This window comes from Lissotriton vulgaris, chromosome 3_1 (genome assembly GCF_964263255.1).
Source record: "Lissotriton vulgaris chromosome 3_1, aLisVul1.2, whole genome shotgun sequence".
Taxonomy (NCBI): Eukaryota; Metazoa; Chordata; class Amphibia; order Caudata; family Salamandridae; genus Lissotriton; species Lissotriton vulgaris.
The window spans coordinates 733,478,055-733,505,737 of record NC_141689.1 but is presented as its reverse complement, the minus strand read 5'-3'; the positions used below and the strand labels follow the sequence as shown (position 1 = coordinate 733,505,737).

Genomic DNA, 27,683 nt, shown 5'->3' with positions numbered 1-27,683 from the left:
TACACAATTGTTAATGAGGCTTTTGGTTGCAGGCCCCACCTACCCCACAGTGTATACCATCATGATTTTGAGTACAGCTGAGGTATTAAAGGAGAACCTTGTTTTCCAGTTGGACAGAAGTTTCCATTGTCTAAGAGGCAGAGTGAGGGACATTAGCCATGACGGTTACATACGGGCAGAATGCAGATGGCAGATAAATTGTTAGGGGCCTGTGAGCCCTCCTGTTCCCGGCTACTCCCTTCCTCCCCTCCCCCAAGGAATGGCTAACTCTCTTCCTGGCATGTTGTAATCTACTAGCAACATCAAGGCTTAAGTCTTTTTCAAAATATCCTTGGCCGCCTAACACCCCTGCATGGCACAGTCCACCCTCTATAGATGGTAGACTGAGTCACTGCCAAAGTAGGGCATGACAGATCTTGATGAACTATGACAGTAGGCTGATTGTGGGCCACAGGCATTACAGTGGGTTTGGGGCCAAATCTAAACAGCTGAGCTTGTATAATGCCCAAGCGTTCATAGATTAGGCAAAGGCTGGTCAATATAATAGAAAAGAGTTTAACCCTTTCGGTGTTCGTCATGAGCACCAGTGCTCGTGTGCTCATGACGGAACTATTCCGTCATGTGCACAAACACACTGAATCCCTCCGCTAAAAGCATCAGCGGGATTTCCTTTTTTGGGCCTCAGGGGGTGGGGAAGAGCTTCCCCAACCACCTGAGGCATTGTTTTTCAATGTAATGACAATCACGCACATGGTGCTCTGAAGTCATTACATTGAAATTTAAACTGAAACATAGTTTCAGTTTCAATGTTTCGATGCTCGTGGGCATGCTCGGTGGTCGCAGGACCAAAAACTCATGTGCCTCCTCCTGCAAAACCAAGTCCTTTTGTGATAGATAACCCTGGCCTGGGTACTTGGCACATACAAGGAAGGTACCATTTTCATTGGGAGTTCTGTGGGAACCCTGGCTGGTAGGAAATTAGTGTCAGCCCAGTGAACCCACAACTTTCCCACAAAGAAATGTGAGAAAAATTTGATTTTTTCTGCCAAATTTGAGATTTCCAGGGGATTCTAGGTAGGAAAACGTTGGGCGATCCATGCAAGTCACACCTCCGTGGAGTCCCCTTGGGTGTCTAGTTTTCAGAAATGTCTGGGATTGGTAGGTGTCCCTAGATGGCCGCTGAGCCCGTAATCAAAAATACAGGTAACTCCCGCACAAAACAAGGTCTTTTTATAATCGATAATTTTGAAGTCTCCACAGTATGTTTTTGGCCATTTCCTGTCGCGGGCACTAGGTCCACTCACACATGTGAGGTACCATGTTAATCAGGAGGCTTGGGGAATGGTGGATGGGTGGAAGTTTGTGGCTCCCTGCAGATTCCAGAACTTTCCATCACTAAAATGTTAGGAAACGTTTTTTTTTTTAATAAAGTTTGGGATTTTCAAGGGATTCTGGGAAACAGAACCTGGTGGGAGCCACACAAGTCACCTAGCCTGGATTTTCCTTGGTGTCTCCTTTTAAAAAAAAGTATAAGCTTGCTGGGTTTCTACAGGTGCCGGCAGAGCTACGTCCAAAATCCACATCTAGGCACATTGCAAAAAAAGGGTCAGTTTTCACTGGAAAAATGTCATGTGTCCATGTTGAGGTTTGGGCCGTTTCCTGTCACGGGTACTAGGTCTACCCACACAAGTGAGGTACCATTTATATCAAGAGACCTTTCACAGAAATGTGAGGACTTTTTTTTTTTTACAAAGTTTGAGGTTTGCAAGGGATTCTTGGTAATAGAAACAGTGGAGCCACGCAAGCCACCCCATCTTGGATTTACCTAGGTGTATAGTTTTCAAAAATATATAGGTTTCCTAGGTTTCCCTAGCTGCACAGATAGGCAGGCATATTGCAAAACAGGGTCAGTTTTCACTGGAAAAATGGGATGTGTCCACATTGCATTTTATGACGTTCCTGGCACAGGCACTAGGCCTACCCACACAAGTGAGGTACCATTTTTATTATCTGACGATTATGGGGAATGCTGTGTCGGTGAAAGTTTGTGAATCTACACAGATTACAAAACTTTCCATCACAAAAACATGAGAGAAATGTGTTTTTTTGACAAAGGTCTAGGTTTGCAAGGGATTCTGTGTAACATAAACTAGTGAGAGCCACACATGTGACCCCATCCTGGATTCCCCTAGGTGTCTAGTTCTCAAAAATGTATTGGTTTGCTAGGTTTCCTTAGATGCTGGCTGAGCTAGAGCCCAAAATCCACAGCTAGACACAATGCAAAAAAAGATTCCGTTTTCACTAGAAAAATGTAATGTGTGTGTGTGATGTACTAGGCCTACCCACACAAATGAGGTACCATTTTTATCAGGAGACTTTGGGGAATGCTGGGTGTGTGGATGTTTGTGGATCCATGCAGGTTCCAGAACTATCCATCACAGAACTGTGAAAAAAATGTGGGCAACGGAAATTAGTGAGAGACACACTAGTCACCCCATCCTAAAATTCCTGTGGCTGTCTAGTTTTAAAACATATATAGGTTTGCTAGGTTTCCTTGGTGGTGTCTGAGCTAGGGTCTGAAATCCAGAGCTAGGCACACTGCAAAAAAGGGTCAGTTTCACTGGAAAATTGTGATGTCTCCGCGTTATGTGTTAGGCCGTTTCCTGTCGTATGTACTAGGTCTACCTACACAAGTGAGGCAGCATTTTTATCAAAAGACTTAGTGGAACACATAATGGTAGAACAAGTGCTATTATCAATTGACTTCCTTTGCATTTCTGCCTGCCAAAAGTAAGACAATGTGCAAAAGATAAGTCATTTTGAAAAATGTCTTCTGATTCACATGCTTGTATGGATACCCAAAATTTCAGACATGTGCAAATAAGCACTGCTTCTAATAGATTTTGATCTCATTTCGTAAATATATTGGCTCCCTTGGTACCCACTTTTCGCTCTTTTTTACCAAATGAATTGCTATATACCGGTACACAATGAAAAACCATTGCAAGATGCAGCTCAGTTATTGGCTTGGGTACTTGGTGAACCTACGAGTCCTATATATCCCCGCAACCAGAATGGTCCAGCTGACATAACTGTATATTGCTTTAAAAAATATTCAATACTTAGAAGAAGTTATAGGTGAAAACATTTGCAGAAATGGCTGTTTTTTCCAACTCTATTTAAATATTTTTTATTCCAATTGTTGGTTTTTATAGAAAAACCTTGAAGGATCTAAACAAATGACCCCTATCTGAATTCAGGATATTGTCTACTTTTTAGACATGTATAGATCTCCGAGATCCATTATTGTTTTTACACCTATTTCTATGACTAACTGGACAAAGGTTTAACAATAGACTATGCCCCAATCAAATGCTAAAACTGTGTAGAAAATGTTGGTTTTCTGCCAAAAGTCTGCATATTCCTGAAAGCTGGGAAGATGGTGATTTTAGCACAACCCTTTGTTGATACCTTTTGCAGGGAAAAACAACAGACGCTTTCTTCTGCAGCACGTTTTCCCCATTGTTCCCAAAAAGAACAAACATTTGCTGTGTTTTGGCCAATTTCTTGTTCCCCTCCAGGGGAATCCACAAGATGTTGGAAGAAAAAGACGCAAATTCGGTCTATGGCATTTCTCGCTGTCTTCTCATCTACATAAGCCTTGCAAGAATTGTGCATTCACGCAGGAGCGTGCATGTGCAGTCATACCAAGACGTTCGTCCGATGTAGGGGTGTGATTGGGTGGATGAGGAGACGGTGAGAGAGGCCATGGCGAGGAGGAGGAGGACAGTCCAGAGAGGCCACAGCAGAGGTAAATGCATTTCCCCCTTTTTTTGAGCAGAGTGGGCTGGCTGACCCCTCTCTGCTGCGGAGTTGGAGTTTTGCCTGAACTCCGAGTTCTCAACGGAGCACTGAGTAGGCAAAACTCTGCAAGCTCCGTTGGTGGAGCGGAGTTCTGTGTCCGGGCTTGATTTTTACATTCTGTGTTTGAAAATACCACTTTTAGAAAGTAAGCATTTTCTTGCTTAAGCCTTCCTGTGTACCTCTGCTGATTTGTGGATTGACTGTCCGGCTTTGGATTGACAATGGCTGGGGATGTGCATTTTCTCAGACAGCCACAGGGGGAGAGGGGTGATGTGTGTCCTGCCTTTCCTGCATGAGTCAGGGCTGTGCTGCATTTAGAGTAGGGGGGGGAGATTTCGTTTACACCCGCTTGGGCCTGGTCTACCTTGGACAATGCTGTCTCTACCTCCTGCCAGGAAGCTGCAGAGGGAGGGAAGGGAGGACAGAACTGGTCTTGACTAAGCATGGAGCCTCTCCAACACCAGAGAACAAAGAAAAATGGACTATAAAAGTTTATATTAATTCTGGAATTCAAGAGGAACCTTTGCCAAAGAGAAGAGATGGAGAGACTGAAGGAGTACTGCCCCTTTGCTGTGTACTGTCTGGGGTTGGCCTCCAGTCACCTTTTCTGCCAAGGAAAGGACGAGCACTTTGCTGTATGCTGCGTCCCCTGCTTGAGGAAGATCTTCAAGGGCTTGAAGTAGAGCTTGCCTCCTGTTTGGTAGTCTCAGGGATACAAAGACATTACCCCCCAGTTCCCCTGAGCTTACTTGTTGGGAGTTCTGACCTGCCAAGAGGTGTATGTTGCTGTTCTGGGGCCCTGGAGGTTGTTCTGGTGGTTGGGAGCTGGAAAAGTAACGCAAGAACAAGAAGCGCGATGCATCCACAACCGTTTCTGATGCATCACTGAACAAACTGATGCAGTGTCTGGCCGCTTCTGGAGAAGTCGCTACACGCCGCATCAAGTGCACCAATTTACGAAGTCCAAGATTACTGCACTGATTCTGAGGCCGGCCCAACTGTGCAGCTGCAAGAACCCACACATCGTGGGACCGCGTCTGAAGAAACCAACGCAGTGCTGTTGCTGTCGCTGCATCAAGAACCAATGCATCCCCGATCCTCATGCATTACATTGGGGCGCCAAGTCTACATCAACGCTGGGGCTGCAGTAAGAAACAGACACATCACCTCCCCGCACAGAAGGAAACCGATGCATCACCTCGCCTTCAGTAAAAAAATGACGCATGACCTTCCCTGCATGTCAGTAACAAACCGATGCATCACCTACCCTGGAGTAAGGAACTGCTGCATCGCATCACCTTCCCTGCGAGTAAGGATCCGACGCATCACCTTCCTTGCAGCTATTTTTGTTTATGATTTTGACGCATCCAAGGTTCTTTGTGTTGAAAGCGCCACATCTATAGTTTGCTATGGATAGAACTGTTTCTACCTTTTAAAAGGCATATTTTGAATGCTGCATTGTCGATTTTTGTCTTTTTGATCTTGTTTGGTTTAGATAGAGATTACTTATTTTTCTAAATGGGTGTGGTTTTCCCTTGTAGTGTTTTCACTGTATTACTGTATGTGTGCACAAATGCTTTTCACACTGCCTCTGAGATAAGCCTGTCTGCTCATGCAGCGTTACCAAGGGGATGAGCAGGGGATATTTTAGAAGTGTATCTCTCTTACTTTGACTAGGAAGAAGGGTCCCTACTTGGACAAAGGTGCAAACCATTGCCAACTAGAGATCCCCATTCCTAACAGTGGTGCAATAAAAGTTTCCTGCCACTACTTGACTGATGCAGCATACTGTCAAGCAAATTACTGGGCAAGATCCATTGAAGCTTCAATAGCTGACTAGCTAAAGTACCTAAGTTGCTAAGAAAGGAGGTATGGGGGCGTGGCTTGGACGCCGGCGTAGACCGGGAGCTCCGGCATCGACCCACATCTTTCTTTCATATTGGGTAATTTCGCCGCGGCTTGGACCACAATGAGACTTGCTCCGCGAACCGGAATTTGAGGAGCGCCGAGCGCCCCTTTTGTTTCCGGTTTCGCGGATTCCCTCGTAAGCTGCGTGTGGGTCTCATCATCGCGGCTGCAGCCGCCATTTTATACGCCGGCCGCGGATTTCAGCGGCGGCCGGCTCCTTCAACACGCATGAAGAATTTCCAGTTTTCCTCATGAAATGAACATTTCTGCATCGTTACACGTCTCTGGTGAGCCTTTTACCATATTGCTTGACTTTTGAGGTGTCCTCTTCTTCACACCTCGTCTGCTATGCTTTGGGAGCCATTCTGAGGAAACTCGCTTCTGCCTGCTTCTGTCATCAACCTCACTCCTTTGAGTATCCTGAAATGCACTTATATAGCGCTTACATGCCTTCGACTCCACGTTCCTGTATGATTGCGCTCTGAGGTGCCACGTCAAGAGGCTCTTCTTCAGGGTCTGCCTCCAGAGGTTTCATCTCCTCATATCTCCCCTCACATATAATTCTGCTTGGCGGCTAACAGGTGTTTTTGCGTGTTCTTGGAGTGCTCCTTACCCTGGTGCTTCACTTCTCCTGTGCATTCTGTATCTGTTTGGAGGACTGTCACTTCTCTGTTTGAAGAAATCTTGTGATGCTGCTTTTGACTATATTTTCCTCATTGGCTTTCTCCTCGTCGTGGCAACTCATTGGCAACTTCTTGTACTTTACCTTATGGCTCGTTTGCATGGCTCTACCATCCTGATGTGCTCTTCTGCCTTCCACAGTGCCTGATACTAAACTGTGCTTTACTCCTTCCTCTAGCCATGACCTGGTGCTGATTTTCTCTTCAGGTACCTTTTTTCTATCAGGATCACCTCATATTTGTCATTGACATTTTGCCTTCACTTTCATCATTGGTAGCCCTACATGGGGAAGCTTCGCATTCTGAAACTCACCAATTTTCCGAAGCCACCCATTGGTTCTGACTCCGACTCACCTACCCAGGAAATGGAGGAGGGTAAATCTTCAAAGTCAGATTCTATACATGGGGCCATACCCAAGTCTCAAAATGGAGGGAAAACCCAATCCTCTTTAACTTCTTCCAAGCGTCTGAAAAAGGATCCACCATCTCCTGGGAGTAACACTTCCTCCTCCATAGACCTTATCTTGGAAGAATTGCGAGCCTTCAAGCCTTTTATTGAGGCAACCACAAAAAACATGCAGGCCATGCAGGAGAAATGGTCATCATTGGACTCCCGTGTTACGATTTTGGAACAATCTTCGGACTCTTTTCGTTCTGTTTCCTCTCGCATACCTGCAATAGAAGCTGAGATTCTTCTCCTACGGCGTCAAACAGAGGATTTGGAAAATAGAAATCGAAGAAACAACCTTCGCTTATATGGTCTTCCGGAACTTTCAGAAGGGTCCAATCCTACCATCTTCTTCCAGTCGTTTCTCGCAAAAATTCTTGACAATCCGGCCTTATCTTCCATTAACATCCAGCGAGCTCATCATCTCGGCCCTAAGGTTGCCTCTAGGCCTAGAGGCGTGTTTATGCTATTTTTGCAGTATACTGACCTGCTTCAGGTCATTTCAGCCGCCAAGCTCAAAAAACAGATTATCTGGGAAGGTCATCGCCTTTATCTTTCCCAAGATGTCTCCAAGGCTACTGCAGATCGGAGGAAATTTTTTTTGGACTTGCGGCCGCAGTTAAGAGCCCTTGGTACCAGGTATGGCCTCTTACATCCATGCCTTTTCAAGGTCACCTATAAGGACAAAACAGCCACCTACGAGGATCCTGAGACCTTGCAAGCTTTCCTAAGTCTTTAACAACAAGGGGTGGTGATGGACAGAGTTTCTGAATTAAGCAGAATACTCTCACCCAGTCAAGAGATCAGGGTTAGATCCAACACCGTTTTTTAGCTCACTGCACCATCCCAGCTCAGAACCTGGCTATATGCAAATTAGTCTGTTCCTGTCCCAGTGCATGATGGGAACAGGGCAAACCAAACTACAAAGCCAATTCTTTCACTGGGAAGGAAACAAGCTTCCGGGGACCGGTTTCTGGCATTACAGCCGTCTTCGGCCCGGCTTGCTTGAATCCTGATGGTGCAATGAGCAAGGGACTCACATCTGAGTATACCCTTCCACGCTTATGGTGGACAAAATATTTAACAACAAGGGGTGGTGATGGACAGAGTTTCTGAATTAAGCAGAATACTCTCACCCAGTCAAGAGATCAGGGTTAGATCTAACACCGTTTTTTAGCTCACTGCACCATCCCAGCTCAGAACCTGGCTATATGCAAATTAGTCTGTTCCTGTCCCAGTGCATGATGGGAACAGGGCAAACCAAACTACAAAGCCAATTCTTTCACTGGGAAGGAAACAGGCTTCCGGGGACCGGTTTCTGGCATTACAGCCATCTTCGGCCCGGCTTGCTTGAATCCTGATGGTGCAATGAGCAAGGGACTCACATCTGAGTATACCCTTCCACGCTTATGGTGGACAAAATATTTAACAACAAGGGGTGGTGATGGACAGAGTTTCTGAATTAAGCAGAATACTCTCACCCAGTCAGGAGATCAGGGTTAGATCCAACACCGTTTTTTAGCTCACTGCACCATCCCAGCTCAGAACCTGGCTATATGCAAATTAGTCTGTTCCTGTCCCAGTGCATGATGGGAACAGGGCAAACCAAACTACAAAGCCAATTCTTTCACTGGGAAGGAAACAAGCTTCCGGGGACCGGATTCTGGCATTACAGCCGTCTTCGGTCCGGCTTGCTTGAATCCTGATGGTGCAATGAGCAAGGGACTCACATCTGAGTATACCCTTCCACGCTTATGGTGGACAAAATATTTAACAACAAGGGGTGGTGATGGACAGAGTTTCTGAATTAAGCAGAATACTCTCACCCAGTCAAGAGATCAGGGTTAGATCCAACACCGTTTTTTAGCTCACTGCACCATCCCAGCTCAGAACCTGGCTATATGCAAATTAGTCTGTTCCTGTCCCAGTGCATGATGGGAACAGGGCAAACCAAACTACAAAGCCAATTCTTTCACTGGGAAGGAAACAAGCTTCCGGGGACCGGATTCTGGCATTACAGCCGTCTTCGGTCCGGCTTGCTTGAATCCTGATGGTGCAATGAGCAAGGGACTCACATCTGAGTATACCCTTCCACGCTTATGGTGGACAAAATATTTAACAACAAGGGGTGGTGATGGACAGAGTTTCTGAATTAAGCAGAATACTCTCACCCAGTCACGAGATCAGGGTTAGATCCAACACCGTTTTTTAGCTCACTGCACCATCCCAGCTCAGAACCTGGCTATATGCAAATTAGTCTGTTCCTGTCCCAGTGCATGATGGGAACAGGGCAAACCAAACTACAAAGCCAATTCTTTCACTGGGAAGGAAACAAGCTTCCGGGGACCGGTTTCTGGCATTATAGCCGTCTTCGGCCCGGCTTGCTTGAATCCTGATGGTGCAATGAGCAAGGGACTCACATCTGAGTATACCCTTCCACGCTTATGGTGGACAAAATATTTAACAACAAGGGGTGGTGATGGATTTTTAACATCTTCATGACTCCACTGGCGGTACTTGCGGAGTCCATGGGTGCCCAGATCATATCATACGCTGACAACACCCAGCTTCTCTTCACCTGCAAGAAGGGCATGGAGTTTGATGGGGAGAGCATCCGTGGTTGCCTGGGGGCTGTCTTCGACTGGTTTCAGCGAAGCAGCCTCAAATGCAACCCTGATAAATCTGAGGTGCTCTTCTTCGGCTGTCAAGTAGATCCACCGTGGCAGGAATGGTGGCCGGTGTGTATGTCACCCGCTTCCTCTTCCTCTGTGGTTGCTAAAAACTTGGGGATCAAAATCGACAACACCCTTTCGCTGAAAACACAGATCACAGGTCTCACCAGCACCTGTTTTGGTCTGTTAAAAATGCTGCGAAAATTTCTTCCTCTGCTCCCTTTAGCCCACAGGAAGCTGACGGTACAGGCTTTGATTTGTTCCAGGATTGACTACTCAAATGTCCTCTACCTGGGTTTACCGGACTACCTCCTGCATCAATTTCAGGTAGTTCAAAACTCCGCGGCAAGGGCTATCTTTGGCCTACCTCGTCAAGCTCGGGCTTCAGAGCTGCTGTCTTCCCTTCATTGGCTTCCAGTAAAGAAGCGGATTACTTTCAAGGCTCTCACTCTAGCCCACAAGGCACTCCATTTGGTTGGGGCCTCGTACATTCAGAAACGGCTTCTTTTCTATAAACCCACCAGATCTCTCCGATCTGAATGTCTTGGCCTGGCAACGGTTCCTCCCATTAGGAGGGTCAGGATAGGTGGACGTTCCTTTACACATCTTGCCCCTAAACTATGGAACTCCCTGCCTGTGGATCTACGCCGTACCTCTAATCTGCTTGCCTTTAGAAAGGCCTTGAAAACTTGGCTTTACAAGCAGTAACTTGTTATGTTTGTGTTCTCTTCCATCTCCTTTCTCAGTTTGGGGTCAGAAAGCGCCGGGACACTCCCTGGAGTAGCCGTGCGCTATATAAGCAACCCCAATAACATAACATAACATAACATGGACAGAGTTTCTGAATTAAGCAGAATACTCTCACCCAGTCAAGAGATCAGGGTTAGATCCAACACCGTTTTTTAGCTCACTGCACCATCCCAGCTCAGAACCTGGCTATATGCAAATTAGTCTGTTCCTGTCCCAGTGCATGATGGGAACAGGGCAAACCAAACTACAAAGCCAATTCTTTCACTGGGAAGGAAACAAGCTTCGGGGGACCGGTTTCTGGCATTACAGCCATCTTCGGCCCGGCTTGCTTGAATCCTGATGGTGCAATGAGCAAGGGACTCACATCTGAGTATACCCTTCCACGCTTATGGTGGACAAAATATTTAACAACAAGGGGTGGTGATGGACAGAGTTTCGGAATTAAGCAGAATACTCCCACCCAGTCAAGAGATCAGGGTTAGATCCAACACCGTTTTTTAGCTCACTGCACCATCCCAGCTCAAAACCTGGCTATATGCAAATTAGTCTGTTCCTGTCCTAGTGCATGATGGGAACAGGGCAAACCAAACTACAAAGCCAATTCTTTCACTGGGAAGGAAACAAGCTTCCGGGGACCGGTTTCTGGCATTACAGCCGTCTTCGGCCCGGCTTGCTTGAATCCTGATGGTGCAATGAGCAAGGGACTCACATCTGAGTATACCCTTCCACGCTTATGGTGGACAACATTTTTAACAACAAGGGGTGGTGATGGAAAGAGTTTCTGAATTAAGCAGAATACTCTCACCCAGTCAAGAGATCAGGGTTAGATCCAACACCATTTTTTAGCTCACTGCACCATCCCAGCTCAGAACCTGGCTATATGCAAATTAGTCTGTTCCTGTCCCAGTGCATGATGGGAACAGGGCAAACCAAACTACAAAGCCAATTCTTTCACTGGGAAGGAAACAAGCTTCAGATACTCTGTTTATCACCACCCCCTTTTCTGAATTGTTTTTGGCCACTATAGGTGTGGCAGGGTATACTCAGACATGAGTCCCTTTCTCACTGCACCATCAGGATTCAAGCAAGCCGGGCCGAAGATGGCTGAAATGCCAGAAACCGGTCCCCGGTAGCTTGTCTCCTTTCTGGTGAAGAATTGGCTTGGTAGTTTAGTCTGCCCTGTTCCCATGATGCACTGGGCCAGGGACAGACTGATTTGCATATAGCCAGGTTCTGAGCTGGGATGGTGCAGTGAGATAAATAACGGTGATGGATCAAGCCCTGATCTTTGGACTGGGTAAGAGTGGTCTGCTTAATTCAGACACTCTGTTTATCACCACCCCCTTTTCTGAATTGTTTCTGGCCACTATAGGTGTGGCAGGGTATACTCAGACATGAGTCCCTTTCTCACTGCACCATCAGGATTCAAGCAAGCCGGGCCGAAGATGGCTGAAATGCCAGAAACCGGTCCCCGGTAGCTTGTCTCCTTTCTGGTGAAGAATTGGCTTGGTAGTTTAGTCTGCCCTGTTCCCATGATGCACTGGGCCAGGGACAGACTGATTTGCATATAGCCAGGTTCTGAGCTGGGATGGTGCAGTGAGATAAATAACGGTGATGGACCAAGCCCTGATCTTTGGACTGGGTAAGAGTGGTCTGCTTAATTCAGACACTCTGTTTATCACCACCCCCTTTTCTGAATTGTTTTTGGCCACTATAGGTGTGGCAGGGTATACTCAGACATGAGTCCCTTTCTCACTGCACCATCAGGATTCAAGCAAGCCGGGCCGAAGACGGCTGAAATGCCAGAAACCGGTCCCCGGTAGCTTGTCTCCTTTCTGGTGAAGAATTGGCTTGGTAGTTTAGTCTGCCCTGTTCCCATGATGCACTGGGCCAGGGACAGACTGATTTGCATATAGCCAGGTTCTGAGCTGGGATGGTGCAGTGAGATAAATAACGGTGATGGATCAAGCCCTGATCTTTGGACTGGGTAAGAGTGGTCTGCTTAATTCAGACACTCTGTTTATCACCACCCCCTTTTCTGAATTGTTTTGGCCACTATAGGTGTGGCAGGGTATACTCAGACATGAGTCTCTTTCTCACTGCACCATCAGGATTCAAGCAAGCCGGGCCGAAGACGGCTGAAATGCCAGAAACCGGTCCCCGGTAGCTTGTCTCCTTTCTGGTGAAGAATTGGCTTGGTAGTTTAGTCTGCCCTGTTCCCATGATGCACTGGGCCAGGGACAGACTGATTTGCATATAGCCAGGTTCTGAGCTGGGATGGTGCAGTGAGATAAATAACGGTGATGGATCAAGCCCTGATCTTTGGACTGGGTAAGAGTGGTCTGCTTAATTCAGACACTCTGTTTATCACCACCCCCTTTTCTGAATTGTTTTTGGCCACTATAGGTGTGGCAGGGTATACTCAGACATGAGTCCCTTTCTCACTGCACCATCAGGATTCAAGCAAGCCGGGCCGAAGACGGCTGAAATGCCAGAAACCGGTCCCCGGTAGCTTGTCTCCTTTCTGGTGAAGAATTGGCTTGGTAGCTTAGTCTGCCCTGTTCCCATGATGCACTGGGCCAGGGACAGACTGATTTGCATATAGCCAGGTTCTGAGCTGGGATGCTGCAGTGAGATAAATAACGGTGATGGATCAAGCCCTGATCTTTGGACTGGGTAAGAGTGGTCTGCTTAAGTCAGACACTCTGTTTATCACCACCCCCTTTTCTGAATTGTTTTTGGCCACTATAGGTGTGGCAGGGTATACTCAGACATGAGTCCCTTTCTCACTGCACCATCAGGATTCAAGCAAGCCGGGCCGAAGAGGGCTGAAATGCCAGAAACCGGTCCCCGGTAGCTTGTCTCCTTTCTGGTGAAGAATTGGCTTGGTAGTTTAGTCTGCCCTGTTCCCATGATGCACTGGGCCAGGGACAGACTGATTTGCATATAGCCAGGTTCTGAGCTGGGATGGTGCAGTGAGACAAATAACGGTGATGGATCAAGCCCTGATCTTTGGACTGGGTAAGAGTGGTCTGCTTAATTCAGACACTCTGTTTATCACCACCCCCTTTTCTGAATTGTTTTTGGCCACTATAGGTGTGGCAGGGTATACTCAGACATGAGTCCCTTTCTCACTGCACCATCAGGATTCAAGCCAGCCGGGCCGAAGACGGCTGAAATGCCAGAAACCGGTCCCCGGTAGCTTGTCTCCTTTCTGGTGAAGAATTGGCTTGGTAGTTTAGTCTGCCCTGTTCCCATGATGCACTGGGCCAGGGACAGACTGTTTTGCATATAGCCAGGTTCTGAGCTGGGATGGTGCAGTGAGATAAATAACGGTGATGGATCAAGCCCTGATCTTTGGACTGGGTAAGAGTGGTCTGCTTAATTCAGACACTCTGTTTATCACCACCCCCTTTTCTGAATAGCTTTCCTAAGTCAGCAGAGCTCTGAAGTCATGGATACCTCCAAACCTGGATGAGTGACTTTGTTCTTCATGGCCTTATTGATCCTGCTGCATTGAATTACTGTTCTCTTAATTGTCGTTGCTTGGTTATTTTCCTTACTGTTTCTGTTACATTGACTGTCTCATGTTATCAACCCTTGTATTTTTTCCTAATGTTTTTTCTCCTTTCTTCAGATATGTCCCCTTTCATCTTTATCCCGACCTCTCCTATTGTCTCCTTATCTTACCCATTGGATTTATGGTATTAGAGGTCTGATGCCGGTTCTGGTTTTTCGTCGTCGTCTTCTGCCACCACCATCCCCATCCCTGTTCAGGATTTTCCGTTTCGTAAGTATGTCTATCAGTCGTTCGTTTTGGACTTGTACTGTCTTTTTGTGTATTTTTGTATCTGTCCTTTTTCTCTCTCTCTCTCCCTTGTACTTCTCATGGTTTCTCCATTCTTCTTTTTCTTTTTTATCTTTCTCGATACATTCTTCCATTTGCACTATTTTCTTCCTTTCTTCTCTCTTTTTCTCCTCTTCTATTTACCTCTTTCTCTACTCTTTTCTCCTATTCTTTCTTCTACCTTTCTCTTCATTGTATTTCTTATGCATTACTGAGCATGTTACGCTCAACTGTTTTTCTAAGTTGTTTTGTTCCGTGTAACAACATGGAATGTTAAGGGATTAAACAATCCCATTAAGAGACAGAGGGTTCTGTCACATTTAGCGAGATTAAAAACTGATGTTGCCCTCCTTCAAGAGACTCATCTTGCTGAACCGGAGGCTTTGAAACTTAAGCGTTCTTGGGTGGGTAATGTTCTATGTTCTCCTACGACGTCTAAGAAAAATGGTGTTGTACTTTTGTTACATAAAAAGTTAAACGTTTCCTCGATCACCCATGAATGTGATGCTGATGGTCGTTGGCTTATTGTTAACTACTTATTGGTAACATCCCACTCCCTCTATTTAATGCATATGCCCCCACTGGGATCGATAGATCCTTCTGGCCTGCTATCTCTTCCAAACTGTCTTCCCTTTGTGGAGATTACATTCTTCTCGGAGGAGACTGTAACCAGGTTATTGATCCCTTTCTTGACCGACACTCAAAAGTCACTTTTGTTCCTTCTAGAATGCACACACAGTTTGTGAACTCATTTCAAAACAATGCCTTAGTAGATATTTGGAGACTATGTAATCCCGACCTTAGAGAATACCGTTTTTTCTCCCCCCCTCACCAATCTCAATCCCGCATTGATCATATATTTTTAAGCAAATCCCAGTCCCAACACGCCATACTTTCTGAAATTGGCTCCATCTTACTTTCCGATCATGCCACAGTATTTGCAGACCTTGACTTACTGGCAGATGGCGGTTTAACAATGCTTTCCTTTTGGAACCCTCTTTTTGTTCTGAATTCACTGCCTTTGCCAAGGAATTTTTTCTTTTAAATCAAACCCCTGACTCCTCTTTTGTTATGGTTTGGGATTTATTTAAAGCAGCTTCTAGGGGTTTTATTATTAACTTTGTATCATGCCGCAAGAAGCTTCGAGAGGCCAAGTCGGAGAAAAATTTGGCTGACATTAAAGCCCTTGAACTTGCTTATTTTGCTTCTAAATCTGATTCCTCCCTTAAAGCTCTTATTGACGCTAAAATCTCTTTTAACAAATACACTACAGACGCTGCTTCTAACATTCTACTAAAATGTAACTCTAGATACTATGGGGGTAAGAGTAAAATGGGAAAACTTTTGGCCAATTACTTAAAGATTCGTAAAGAACGCACAAAAATTCAATCCATCAAAACTTCTTCTGGAACATCTACGTATAAAGATAAAGAAATTCTTACTGAATTTGCCAAATTTTATTATACTCTTTATACTCCAGAACAAGTTCCTACGTCTGATGATCTCCTTTCTTATTTTCAATCTATTCCACCTCCCTCAGTTTCACATGTTGACTTTCACGCTTTAGAACAAGACATTTCACTTTCTGAAATCTCTCATGCTGTATCTAAACTTCGTCATGGCAAATCCCCAGGCCCTGATGGTTTTACTATTGAATTTTATAGCCACTTTGCATCTCTCCTTCTTCCTAAACTCTTACTTTTATTCCAATCCTTCTCTGCTGCCGGTTCATCTAGTGGTTCTTTCCAACAAGCCTTAATTTGTTTAATCCCAAAAGAAGATAAGGATCACTCCTTGTGCAAAAATTATAGGCTAATATCTTTAGTCAACACCGACTACAAAATTCTAGCAAAAATATTAGCTCTTCGCATGGATCACCTCCTACCAGATATTATTGGCCCAGAACAGTCCGGTTTCGTAAAAGGACGTCTCTCCTCTGATAATTCCCGAGTTTTTCTTAACATTCTTAGCAAATCTTCTTCTTTGTCTCTTCCTTTTGCTGCTATCTCCCTAAATGCAGAGAAGGCTTTTGACAGGATTGGGTGGGATTTCATGTTTCATGCCTTGCGTTGGATTATTATTCCATCTAAATTTATTTCCATTATATCTTTACTTTATTCTGACCCTCAAGCAACTATTTTTGTACATGGGATGTCCTCTGATTATTTTTCCTTACACAGAGGAGTCCGACAAGGTTGCCCTTTATCCCCCTTACTTTTTGTTTTAGCATTAGAACCTTTTCTTACCAAAATTCGTTTAGATGACTCTATCTCTGGTTTTCACTTTGGTTCCCAACAAGTCAAACTTTCAGTTTATGCCGACGATATTCTTTTTTATTATTATGACCCTTCTACCTCTATTCCCTCTTTCCTTAAACAGGTCTCTTCCTTCTCTGCAGTTTCCGGCTACCGCTTAAACACCGACAAGTGTGAAATTTTACCTTTGAATCCTCTCTGTCAGAAGCACTTCTTTTCCTCTACAGGTTTTTCATGGCAGCCATCTAAAATCAAATACCTAGGGGTTTGGTTCGCTCCTTCATTATCAGATACTCTCAAGTTAAATTATGATTATTATTTTCAAGAAAATTGACACAGCTATCACTCGATGGCATCTACTCTTTTTATCCTGGTGGGGTCGTCTTAACTCTATAAAGATGATGCTATCTCCCTTGCTCCTTTATACTCTTTCCATGCTTCCTTTACACATCCCTCTTTCTTTCTTTAAAAAAATGGACTCTTTAATATTAAAATTCTTATGGAATGGCAAACGCTCCCGAATTGCTCTTGCTACCTTACGTAAGGATAAAGCTCAATCTGGAGTACGTTTTCCTGATTTCAAACAATATCATCGTGCTTTTTCAATGAAACAATCGACTCGCTGGTTCTCATCTACTTTACCTTACTATCCCCCTGTCTGGCTCAGCATGGAATCCTCTTTCATCTCTCCATTCACCTTCCATGAGTTTCTGTCCTTTACATCTTCTTTAACTCGCACTCTTCTTTATCCTTACTTAACTTCCTCTTTTCCTTCCCTCCTATCCATTCACGAGCAACCAATTTGGAATAACTCTCATCTTAAAATACGTAACCGCACTATTTATTGGAAAACTTGGCCTTCTCGAGGAATATGCTGGATCTCCCAGTTACTCTATCAGAATACGCCTCTCTCCTTCCATGATCTTCAATCTATTTTTTCTCTACCTGCCATCCTGTCTTGCTCTCCTATCTTCAATCTCTTTCTCCCTCCAACGATATTCCTTTGGCTCGCAGATCTACTTCCCTTTTATTGGAAACATCTCCTTCTGCATCTGCTTTATATAACTCTTTCCGTTTTATTACTGATAGGTCGAAATCTCGCATTGAACTTGTATGGGAGCTAGATCTTTCTCAGAATTGGCCTGTACTTTTGTGGGATAAAATTTGGACTAAACTACATAAGACCTCTAGAGCTGCTAACACCACCCAACCTTTAGTTTTCATTTATCATAGAACTTTATTTACTCCACTTGCTTTGTCCCATTTTTCACCAGACAATCCTTCTACCTGTTGGTCTTTCCCCTGCCCTTCTGCTGACCTCAAACATATGTTATTTGATTGTCCGCCTACTTCCCAGTTCTGGCAGTTGATTTGGCGGCAAACTCAGAGGATTTTCCATTTTCAAGTCCCCTTTTCACCTTCACTAGTTTTTCTTGGCTCCCTCTCTTCAGATCTTCCTCCACCACACAACCAATACCCTTAACTTGACCTTTTCATAGCTATTGCCTTTCATATTGTTACTTCTAACTGGAAACAAGCTGCAAATATTTCCTATCAGTCCTGGTGGAATGCAATCTGTTTCAATCATCGCTTAGACACTAACTATGTATCTCCCATTTCCCTGGCCGTAAAACGTGACCTGATTTGGCTCCCTTTAGTGACATACCTCTCTTCCCTTTCCCACGTTCCTCCCTCTCCTGCACCTGAATTAGTTGAAGTTCGCAAACCTCCATGAATTACTTATTACCTGTTTTTCTCTTTTTATTTGATTATTTGATCACTTATCATTACTACATTTTACTGTGCTATGTTTTATTTATGATTTTTCATTCTACTGGTATGTTCATGATTTTCATGCTTGTAATGCTTACTTTTAATGAATTTATTATTTTTATTACATTGTTTCTTTCTTTGATCCACTTATTGTAACTCTTCTCCCCCCTTCCCTCTTTCTCTTTTTCTTTTCCTCAATAAATCAAACTTAAAAAAGAAAGGAGGTATGGCTTTGTTGCACCCAACATGCCAGGAAGGACTATATGAGCTTAATAGTGCAGTGCATTTAGGCAGCCCCTCCCCCTCTGCCCGCCTCCAGCACCAAAATGTCCACTGGGAGCAGAAGGCATCAAATGCAGCAATTACGGGTCCCACGAGACGAGAGGGCTAAGCGTGCCTTATAGTTGAGGGCTTCTAGGCAGTCCCCCCTCCTCCTCTGTCCTCTTCCAGCACCACGATTTCCCCTGGGATGCAACAATTACAGGTCCCGCGTGGTGAGAGGGCAAAATGCGCTTTGCTGCACAGATCTTCTAGGCAGTCCCTACTCCAGCACTAAGATGTCCCCAAAACCGGCATTTACCAGTCCTGAGAATGAATTGCATTATCACCAGGTATAGCTGTTATCTGGAAGGACAGAAGAGCGGTCTCTGAGTTTGCCTTTGATGTGAACTGCAAAAGCAGTGTCAGACTGTTATCTTGAAGTTCGAGGCTAGAAGAGGAATACGTATTCTGGGCAATGTAGCCAAGAGCTTTAGTTAGACTTATGCATTGTTGTTGGAGTACATTTTTGCCTTCTAGGCCACCAGTGCACTGAAAACATTGAGCAAAGCATTATTCATCAAATTTTTGTTACTTTGAATACGCTTGCATGATTTCTTTGTGCACTCTTACCTCCTTTATGAACAACTCTAATACAGCCACCACTACCGCCTGACACATGTGGCTTGACTTTTAAGCCCTTGCTCTAGGTAAAGCCTCGATTTCATAGTGAGTCCTTTGCACTATGTTATGATGATTTGGCCAAGTAACTCGTTGTATTTTATGTTCTGCTTGCTTTCAAATAAAACAAGTACTGTATAGGAGGAATAGAATCTGACAGGCATATTGTTAAAAGGAAAATATGGAAAAGAATGTGAAACGTTTAGGGTCAATGGTGATTTTTAGAATCATTAACTTAAGATTGTGACCGGCATCAATATGGTTATCGCTGTATTGACAAAATAAAAACAAACAAGTCAGTGACATTTCTTGCAAAAATTATCTTTTGTGATGCATAAATTCTGCTTTTCTTGAATAATATTCTTCACAAATACCTACAGACTACATCCGTTGCCCCTCAAAGAATTATATGCCTTCGGTCAGGTTGGCTCAGGAGTTCGGGAATGTATGCTTTGCAGGTATAAACGTGAGTCGTTGGCCCATCTTCTATTCTGTTGCCCGGCCCTGCGCATGGCCCGCAGTCTTTATCTCAGGCCAATCCTAAGACAAGCAGGGTCTTGCACCGCAAAGGAGGGGGATCATCCATCTCTACACCCTGACTACGGTAAAGCACATGGCCTCTTTTGGAAAGTTTATCCACCAGACACGGTCCCTGCTGATGGCTTCCGAGGGTTCAAACATATAGAGACTTAGCAGGCCCATGTCTTACTACGAACTCTATGTATTCCCAGTGCTCAGGGAGCCACCATAGAGACTGATCTCTCGAAACTCTCCTGGTTTTAACTTTTGTAATTTTGTAATTTTGTACTTTGGTTTTAATGTAATGGTTTTGAGTAACCAAACTATAAAGTATTCATTCATTCATTCATATTCTTCACTAATATGTTTTGCTAAATATTTTGCCCGCAGGAAAAGTTCTATGAAAGAGACAAGGTTCATATATTCATGACATGTTTTTAGAACAGTAAAGAAGAGCAGGGTATTAAATACGCATTCTATAGTATGTTAACACGCGATTGAGATGAAGGATTTTGGTGTAAATGCTTACCAGCTCTAGCTTGGGATTGATAAAACTAGCACCAATGTACTCCATATAGGATGCAAATCCCTCATTGAGCCAAAGGTCATTCCACCACTCCATGGTAACAAGATTTCCAAACCACTTAAAAAAAGAGAAAACAAACATTCTTTAAAGACAGTTCTGTTAACGGTAAACATTGTACTGGTCAATTTGATGGTTATGTTTTCCTATTGGTTTGTTCTAAGAATGTACATTTGTTGGTCACAACATCAAAAAACCATGTTCATAGTAAATTCTCATTGTTACTGATTGTAAGCAGTGGAGTCAGTAAATAAAGCTTGACATTTATTAACAACTAATGTAAGCTTATAAACTGTTTTTTTTGCATTATCGAATAATATTTGGGTCCGAACTGTAAATGTATTACACAGTATTGTAAATAAAGGTATCCGGATACATTCATGTATTTAGATGTAACGCCTCTTTTGTTAAATAGACATATTTCTGGGCAAACATATAGCTGGTTCCTACTAATGTTCAGAGAGTTGTCTGGGAGGTTAGTGGACAGCTCTAAAAATGGTGGTTGGAAGTCCCTCAGGATGGCTGGGGCACCCCAACATACTAGCCCCCAACCGCCACACTCTAAATCAGCCACTAACTTATATAGGTTAAACTGTTAAAAACTTGTTTGAAAATATTGTGGCATATTTGCAAGCCCCTATCGGCACAGGAATGTCACTTTTTCTGATGATCTTGTGGCGATAGGTTCTTCACATATTTCAAAAGGCGGAGTTAATCACCTTATTCACAAGGCGCTGTGTGAAAAAGGTGGGCAATGGGTGTTGCGGAGAGCGCTCTGCAGCAGCACCCATTGATTTTGACACTGCCCCATTTATGCAACAAGGGTGGCATAAATATGGGACAGCGCCAAAATTAAGACCAGGCTGTTTCTATGTGTGCTGCATTGTGCAGCACACATAGAAACAGTAAAACGCCATGTATGATTGTTTACCGGCCAGAACGTGTCCCTTCCTGCACATAAACAATCATTTTAAAAATGACAAGTTGCAACTTATGTGTGATCTGCACAAGCAGCACACATAGAAGTCACAAATCGCCATTTATGCAGCCGCGGCCTGTGCAGGTAATGGCGGTGGGGCCAGGTGGAGGGGTATTTCAACAGACGACAACAAGGGAAAAATAAGTAAATAATTAATTTTCCCTCATCATCATCTTTCGAAATCCCCTTCCACCTGGTCCACTACCCCACCGCTCTTACCTGCATGGGCTGTGGCCACATTTATGATTATTTATTTGTAGGAAGGGACACCTTTTGTGCAAGGGTACCTCCGTTTGCGCTTGGCAGCTAAATTTAGAGCCAGAGGAGGGAGAAATGCAGGACTGCACCGTATTGTAGTAAATACGGTGCAGCCCTGCGTTTCTAAAGTATCGGAGTTTTAGTTGTAAATATGCCCCATTGTTTTCCTGTGTAATTGAATCAAACTCTTCTATAGCATGGCCTAAAATTTCTGTTGCAAATAACCTCACTACCAACACCATTTATATGTGAGTCGCTAAAAATCGGAGTGTGTCCTGCTTTAAGGCCAGTTCTGTCATTTCTTCTGTGAAAAAAATTCTGAAAGTCAACATCTTTAAAGTGAGCTATGTAAATCAAAATATGTCCCAGCTTCATACAATAGCCCACCGGTGCAGCGGAGGCCCTCATATTCCCTACAATGGTGGTGGTGCCTACCAGGCACTGCTCTAGGGATTATAATGTACCTTTCTGCCCGCCTGTTCATGGCGGTTAACCCTCCATGAACAGGCAGGCAGAAAGGGACATTGGGGGCATATAGCAGGCCCCCCTTCCTTCCTTGTAGGCACTGGGGGACTCCCTGCACCATGTGGCAGCAACGCCTGGTGTCTGCCACGTACTGCAGGGATATGTAAAGTGTCCCTATTTTGCATTGCAGTGGGTGCTGCAGCCAGTAGCACATGCCGCAATACAAACTATAGGCATTGCGACTGCTGTGGTGGCGGGCAATGCCTATGTCGGGACCGCCAACAGTCTGTCAGGCGGTCCTGATTTCCGATAGGGTGTCCGCCCACCATCGTAATCAGCCCCCTTATTTCTGTTATAGAGTCTTCATAATGTATGTGGCATTTCTAAACTGTGAACCTAACCAAAGTGCAGAGCAGCAATGTACAGGGTCAAAGACAAGTATAAAGTCATTAAGTGACATGTGATGCAGCTGGTTTGTGGACTGTTAATGGATTATCATATACTGTTCTTTAAAGAGGTGCATCTTCAACTCTCTTAAATTCGAGTAGTATTGGGCCGGTCCTTATCAATATAGGGATGTTGTTCCAGAGCCTTAGTGCATAGATGGAAAAGGTCTGCTGCTGTGTTTTTTCTTATTTACACTTCTTCTGACTTCGGTCAGATGGGGTCCTGCCTGAAATTGTTTCATGAACCCCCACAGATGGTAAAATTGCCTACAAAAGAAGTGGGGCTCCTGTTGAGAGCGCTTTGTAAATGATGAAGTTGGTTTTGAAGACGTTGAAGTCCGGAAAGGAAGGAATGCAAGAGGAATATGCCTATAATTAATGTTTTTGTGAAGGAACGTATCCGTCTCCCTGTTTATGATAATTTAAACAATATATATGATTTGTGAGTATGTTAATGTGAGATGGTACATGTGATGCTGTGCATAATGTTGTAGGTGATAGTGATATGTTATGATTGTGTGGAACTTTTAGCGTATGTGAATTTGTGATGGTGTGCATGTGTTTCATTTGTGGTGTATAAGTGATGCAGCGGCACAGAAATGAAAGCATAAGTTTAGAGAACATTTCCAAAGAAAGAACAAACATATTCATAGAAAATTGATACAGCAAAGAAATCATGTAAAGGTTAAAGCTGCATTGCAAAGGCCACAGTCACTAAACATGGACTGAAGTTCTCATTCGGTCTAATAAATGGATGCTTAATACTAGGTCCATTACTCCAGAAACTACCAATTCAGTTACTACAATAATGAGTAATGTTTTCTTAATCAAAGTAAGGAAGTTTTGCAAGCAAGTTGTTGGTTCACAATGCTTCTCGTTCTAGGTGATTTACCAGGTGAAAAATCAATAAAGTAACTATATAATAGGGTGCTCGTGCATTGAATCCCTAAGAACATGTTGACTGATTGGGAATCACTAACTTACTAATTGCAAATTTTGCTTAAATCAAAGTCCATGCTAAAACTGTGCAAAGACAACACATGTGGCATAAAAGTCCAACAGTTATGGCCCGATTTCGTTGTCGGATGGACCTATCCATTACAATGGGAGCATGCATTTCGACTGGCATGCATGCTCCCATTGTAAAGAGAAGAGGTGTAGTTCATCCCTGTACCCCAGGGGGGCACCACAGGTGCCCCCTCGGCCTCCAACTCGAGACCCTGCACGCATGGGGGCCCTCCTGGGGGCCCCAAAAGTCGATTTCTGACAGCTGTCTGTCGGAAAGGCCGGCACAAAAAGGCTGTCGGAATCTGACATTGTAATCCCTCGGGCAGAAAAAGCCGCCTTTGGAATTACTTGAGGCTTTCCGAATGGCAGACGAGATCTCTGAGCCATCGGAAGCCATTCAGAAATCCAATTCAGATTTTTTTCCGACAGACTCCATCCAAATGGGTTGGTTGGAAATAAATCAGAACAGCTGAATGTGATGCTGTAGGAATGGCTCCGAGGGTCGGAGCCGTTTAATATGGCATCGTAGTTGGCCCCTTAAAGTGGATTATTCCACCCAGTTGAGATTATAAACTTGGCAACTAGGCTGTAAAGCATCCCTGTAATATATCAGACAAACCTGCAGTATTACTATTCTAATGTAACCTATTCTGACATTTAATGCAAACAACTGACATCATGTAAGTCTATCATAAGTGTGCTCTGAAGTTGCAAGTATCAATGGAAGTTCTTACCTATCAGAGCCCGTCAAACCCTGGTACATGCACTAGTCATGTCAAAGATGGACTATGGCAATCTTCTCTACTTAGGGACCCTGGAGAAGAATCTGAACCGCCTACAGGTTCTACAGAATGCCGCTGCCCGACTAGGGCTCAGACTACCCAGAAGAGCCGCATCCATAGCGGCCCTCCGGTCTTTGCACTGGCTCCCGATCAGAAGCAGGGTAGAATTCAAGGCACTATGTACGTGCCACCGGATTATCAATGGGAGGTCTCCTCTCCCGTTGAAAGGACTGCTGACACCCTACGAGCCGTCCCGCTCCCTGAGATCTTCCGGCTCAGGACTCCTAGTTATTCCTAAGGTGTCCAGAGCTCGGATGGGCGGAAGATCCTTTAGGCACCTTGCAGCTTCTAGATGGAATAAGCTACCCACGGCGTTGCGATTAGAACCATCAGAACCACTCTTTAGAGCCAAGCTTAAAACTGTACTATTCGCACAGTAAGTTGTTCTGCATGTGTAAGTTCCAGTAAATATCAGCTCCTCAGCGCGGGGACACACCGCTGTGCGTCACCAAGCGCTTTACAAAACCCCCTAAATAGAAATAAAATAGAAACAGAGTTAAGACAACAAAAGTGCCATCAATATGCATGTTAAAAAATAATACAGACATAAAGATGTCTGCTACTACAAAGGCCTGGCACAGCTTTAAATTGGGTCAGCCTGCTCAGGTGGTAAAAAACTCTTCTGTGAAGCTTGAGCAAGGACCTATCTAACAATTGCACTCTTATGACAATTTATCAATTAATGAAAATTCTTCTTTTTTGCAAATATAATATTTCAGTATAAAATGTCACAATAATAATTGTAGAAATGTTGTTAAAATGACCTTTCAAAAGACTGATTCAGAAACTGTTTGCGAGGCAAAGTCTAATCCAATGACGTTGCAATATATTTTATGTCCATCTAAAGCACCAAGAGTAGGCATGAATTTCCTACATAATAAGTACCTCAACACAATGGGTCTTTTGGTTACTTGGCCCTCAGGAACCACCCATGCCTGTGTTTAACAAATATCTTCTGGGGAAGAGAAGACGTTTATCAGTTGTATCACACAAAGGAAGGCTTGACCTTCTGTTAATATCACTCACAAATCAAAGAAACTGACTGGCAAGGGCATGTGAAGACACTCTTCACATTGATATATTTGCTTCTCACTCCAAGGGAGTGATAAAAGATAGATCACTCCAAGGGAAGGACAATAGGTAGGTTACTAGTATTGGGGATGCTTCGTGATCACAAGCAGGTGTCTAGCATGTGCCTTCCTTTCCTCATTTTGGAAAATCCAGCAGTACGCACCTTCTGAGATATCTTCTGACAGACAAGAACAAGCAGCTGTAAAATATTACAGGAAGAAGATATGAAATTTGCAGTCTTATTTTTAAGGATCACCACCAATCACTGCTTGATTACACCGATACATAAGGGCTCCTATAACCATGAAACAAAAATGTTGCTGTGAAGACGAGAAGAGATAACAGAAGGCATGCCAATGTCACTAAATGAAGGGCTGGAGGAAACATGTTTTCTCTTGAATCTCTAGAGCTAAAAGCCAACCCTCAAGGTCAGAAAAGCTGGACACACTGTGTCCATAGAAAGAACAAAAAAGATGGACAAGATGTCATGGTTTATCCTGCAGAACATTTTTTTCATGACATATCGGACATCGCTGAGACCAGATACGCAACCTTATTAAGTTCTGCCTTACCACAACAACCAGCATTAACTCACAGAAGAATTTCATGCTACAGAAGTGAATGAGTTCCTATATACATTGCACGAGTAAGAAAAGATTGCAAAGTGATCCTCCCAGCTTTAAAGTGACTTTGGTAGTTATAGTTTCAAGTTCTTTTAATTGAAAACTTCTGGTGCTTTCCACTGCAAGAGTTTTGTTGTGAAGTTTCATATTCCTGTGGGACCACAGAAACGATTTATTTGACCTTATGGAACCCAGGCTGTCAATGGCTCTCAGCCTTGCCCAACTGAAGAATTTCAAGCTCTAAAATATTGGGTAAATTCCAACATACAACCGGAGCAGCAAACTTGGTGGCTACTGTTTTCAAGTTCATCCCTCTCTGAACTTGTTTCACAAAGTTTATGACAAGTTATATGATTTTCATGGAGCCCACTTCACCAACAATGTCCTGCCTCACACTGATAATGGCTTTAGACTTCCATCACCCATACTAATACAGAAGGTAAAATTGCTAATCATGGTTAAGTGCTAGTAAGACACTTTTTCTTATTTTCTTTTAAATTAACAACTCCTGATCCTCTTAACTAATTGCTTGCCATTTTTACGATGTTGTAGTCATGAAGTTATAACATATTTTACTAAATTGTTTTGGGATTATTTAAATGTTTTATTCCTGACTCCAGTGTTGTTTTGTTGTTGTTATATACTACACATTTTTAATTGCGAAATTCCAAAAATACAAATTCTTCTTGGAATTTGAGATAGAACTCGATACTTCTTTTCAAAATCCTCAATTTTAAGAATAAAATATTAGCTGACAGAGATTTCTGAGTTTAGGGTGACTGCCTTTTGATCAACATTCCACTTAAGCTGCGCTCCTAGACTTCTGTGCTGAAATTCAGAAATGTTTTAGAAGCTTGGCTTTCTTATAACAGATATTGATTCTATGTGCTTAATTTTTAGGCATCCATTGCGTGGGATAATGATTACTAAAAGCACCAAGAGACTCCTTAAAAGTGTACATTGCCCTAAAGAAAATGATCTAGTAGCATACATTATTCGTGAGAGAAGCCTGTCATTTGAGATGTGTGCAACATCGAACAGTATGCATGATAAAGAGGCATTACATACAAGGGGATGGGACACCTTTTACAAATGCATTGGTGAATGAAAACATTGCTTAAAGTGTTGCAGCAGAGATCAACCAGAACAAGGATGATCTAAAACCCACACTTGGGATAGATGAAGTAATATTGGCAAGGGATTGAAGAAGGCTATTTTTGGAAGACATAGAAATTATGTAACACCGATTGCAGGTTTTTCTATACACAGGACTTCATAGGAACTGGCCTGCCAGAGAAATATTCAAAGCATCATCCAATCATCTAAGACCTCACACTGGCTGAAATTGATAACCAAAGCCTTTTTCTCACTTTCCTTCCATCAACACTTGTAATCCTGCTTCAGATCCATCAAGGATGTTTGTCAGACCAGAACTCAAATGCTTACTCTTTTCTGCCTTCAGGTTTGAACCTTCCTTGCCACTTCACACATTCCACAGTTCCATGCTCTAACCAGACATCACAACCACTGGTATGCTTTTGGACAACACATTGAGTTGAGACTGTCAGGATACAGAAATTTCAGAAAGAAATACAGTGATACTAAAATATTGTGATGTGGAAGTATCCTTGTCAAGAATATTGATGTGTGCAGGTAAAGAAATGTGTTAAGAATATTGTTGCTGTTAACATCGTTTCCAATATTATAGTCATACAAAATATTATTTTTTAATCATCTTAATGTGTTTTAGTTC

At 43.6% G+C, this 27,683-nt stretch overlaps 1 protein-coding gene across 1 annotated transcript in view; it reads right to left on the bottom strand.

The window, feature by feature from the left end:
- Positions 1–27,683, bottom strand: part of LVRN (laeverin) — a 648,183-nt gene that overhangs the window by 344,226 nt on the left and 276,274 nt on the right. Inside the window, exon 6 of the mRNA XM_086961059.1 lies at positions 20,185–20,298. Coding sequence (XP_086817185.1) covers positions 20,185–20,298 — 114 coding nt within the window. The remainder of the gene's footprint in view (positions 1–20,184; positions 20,299–27,683) is intronic.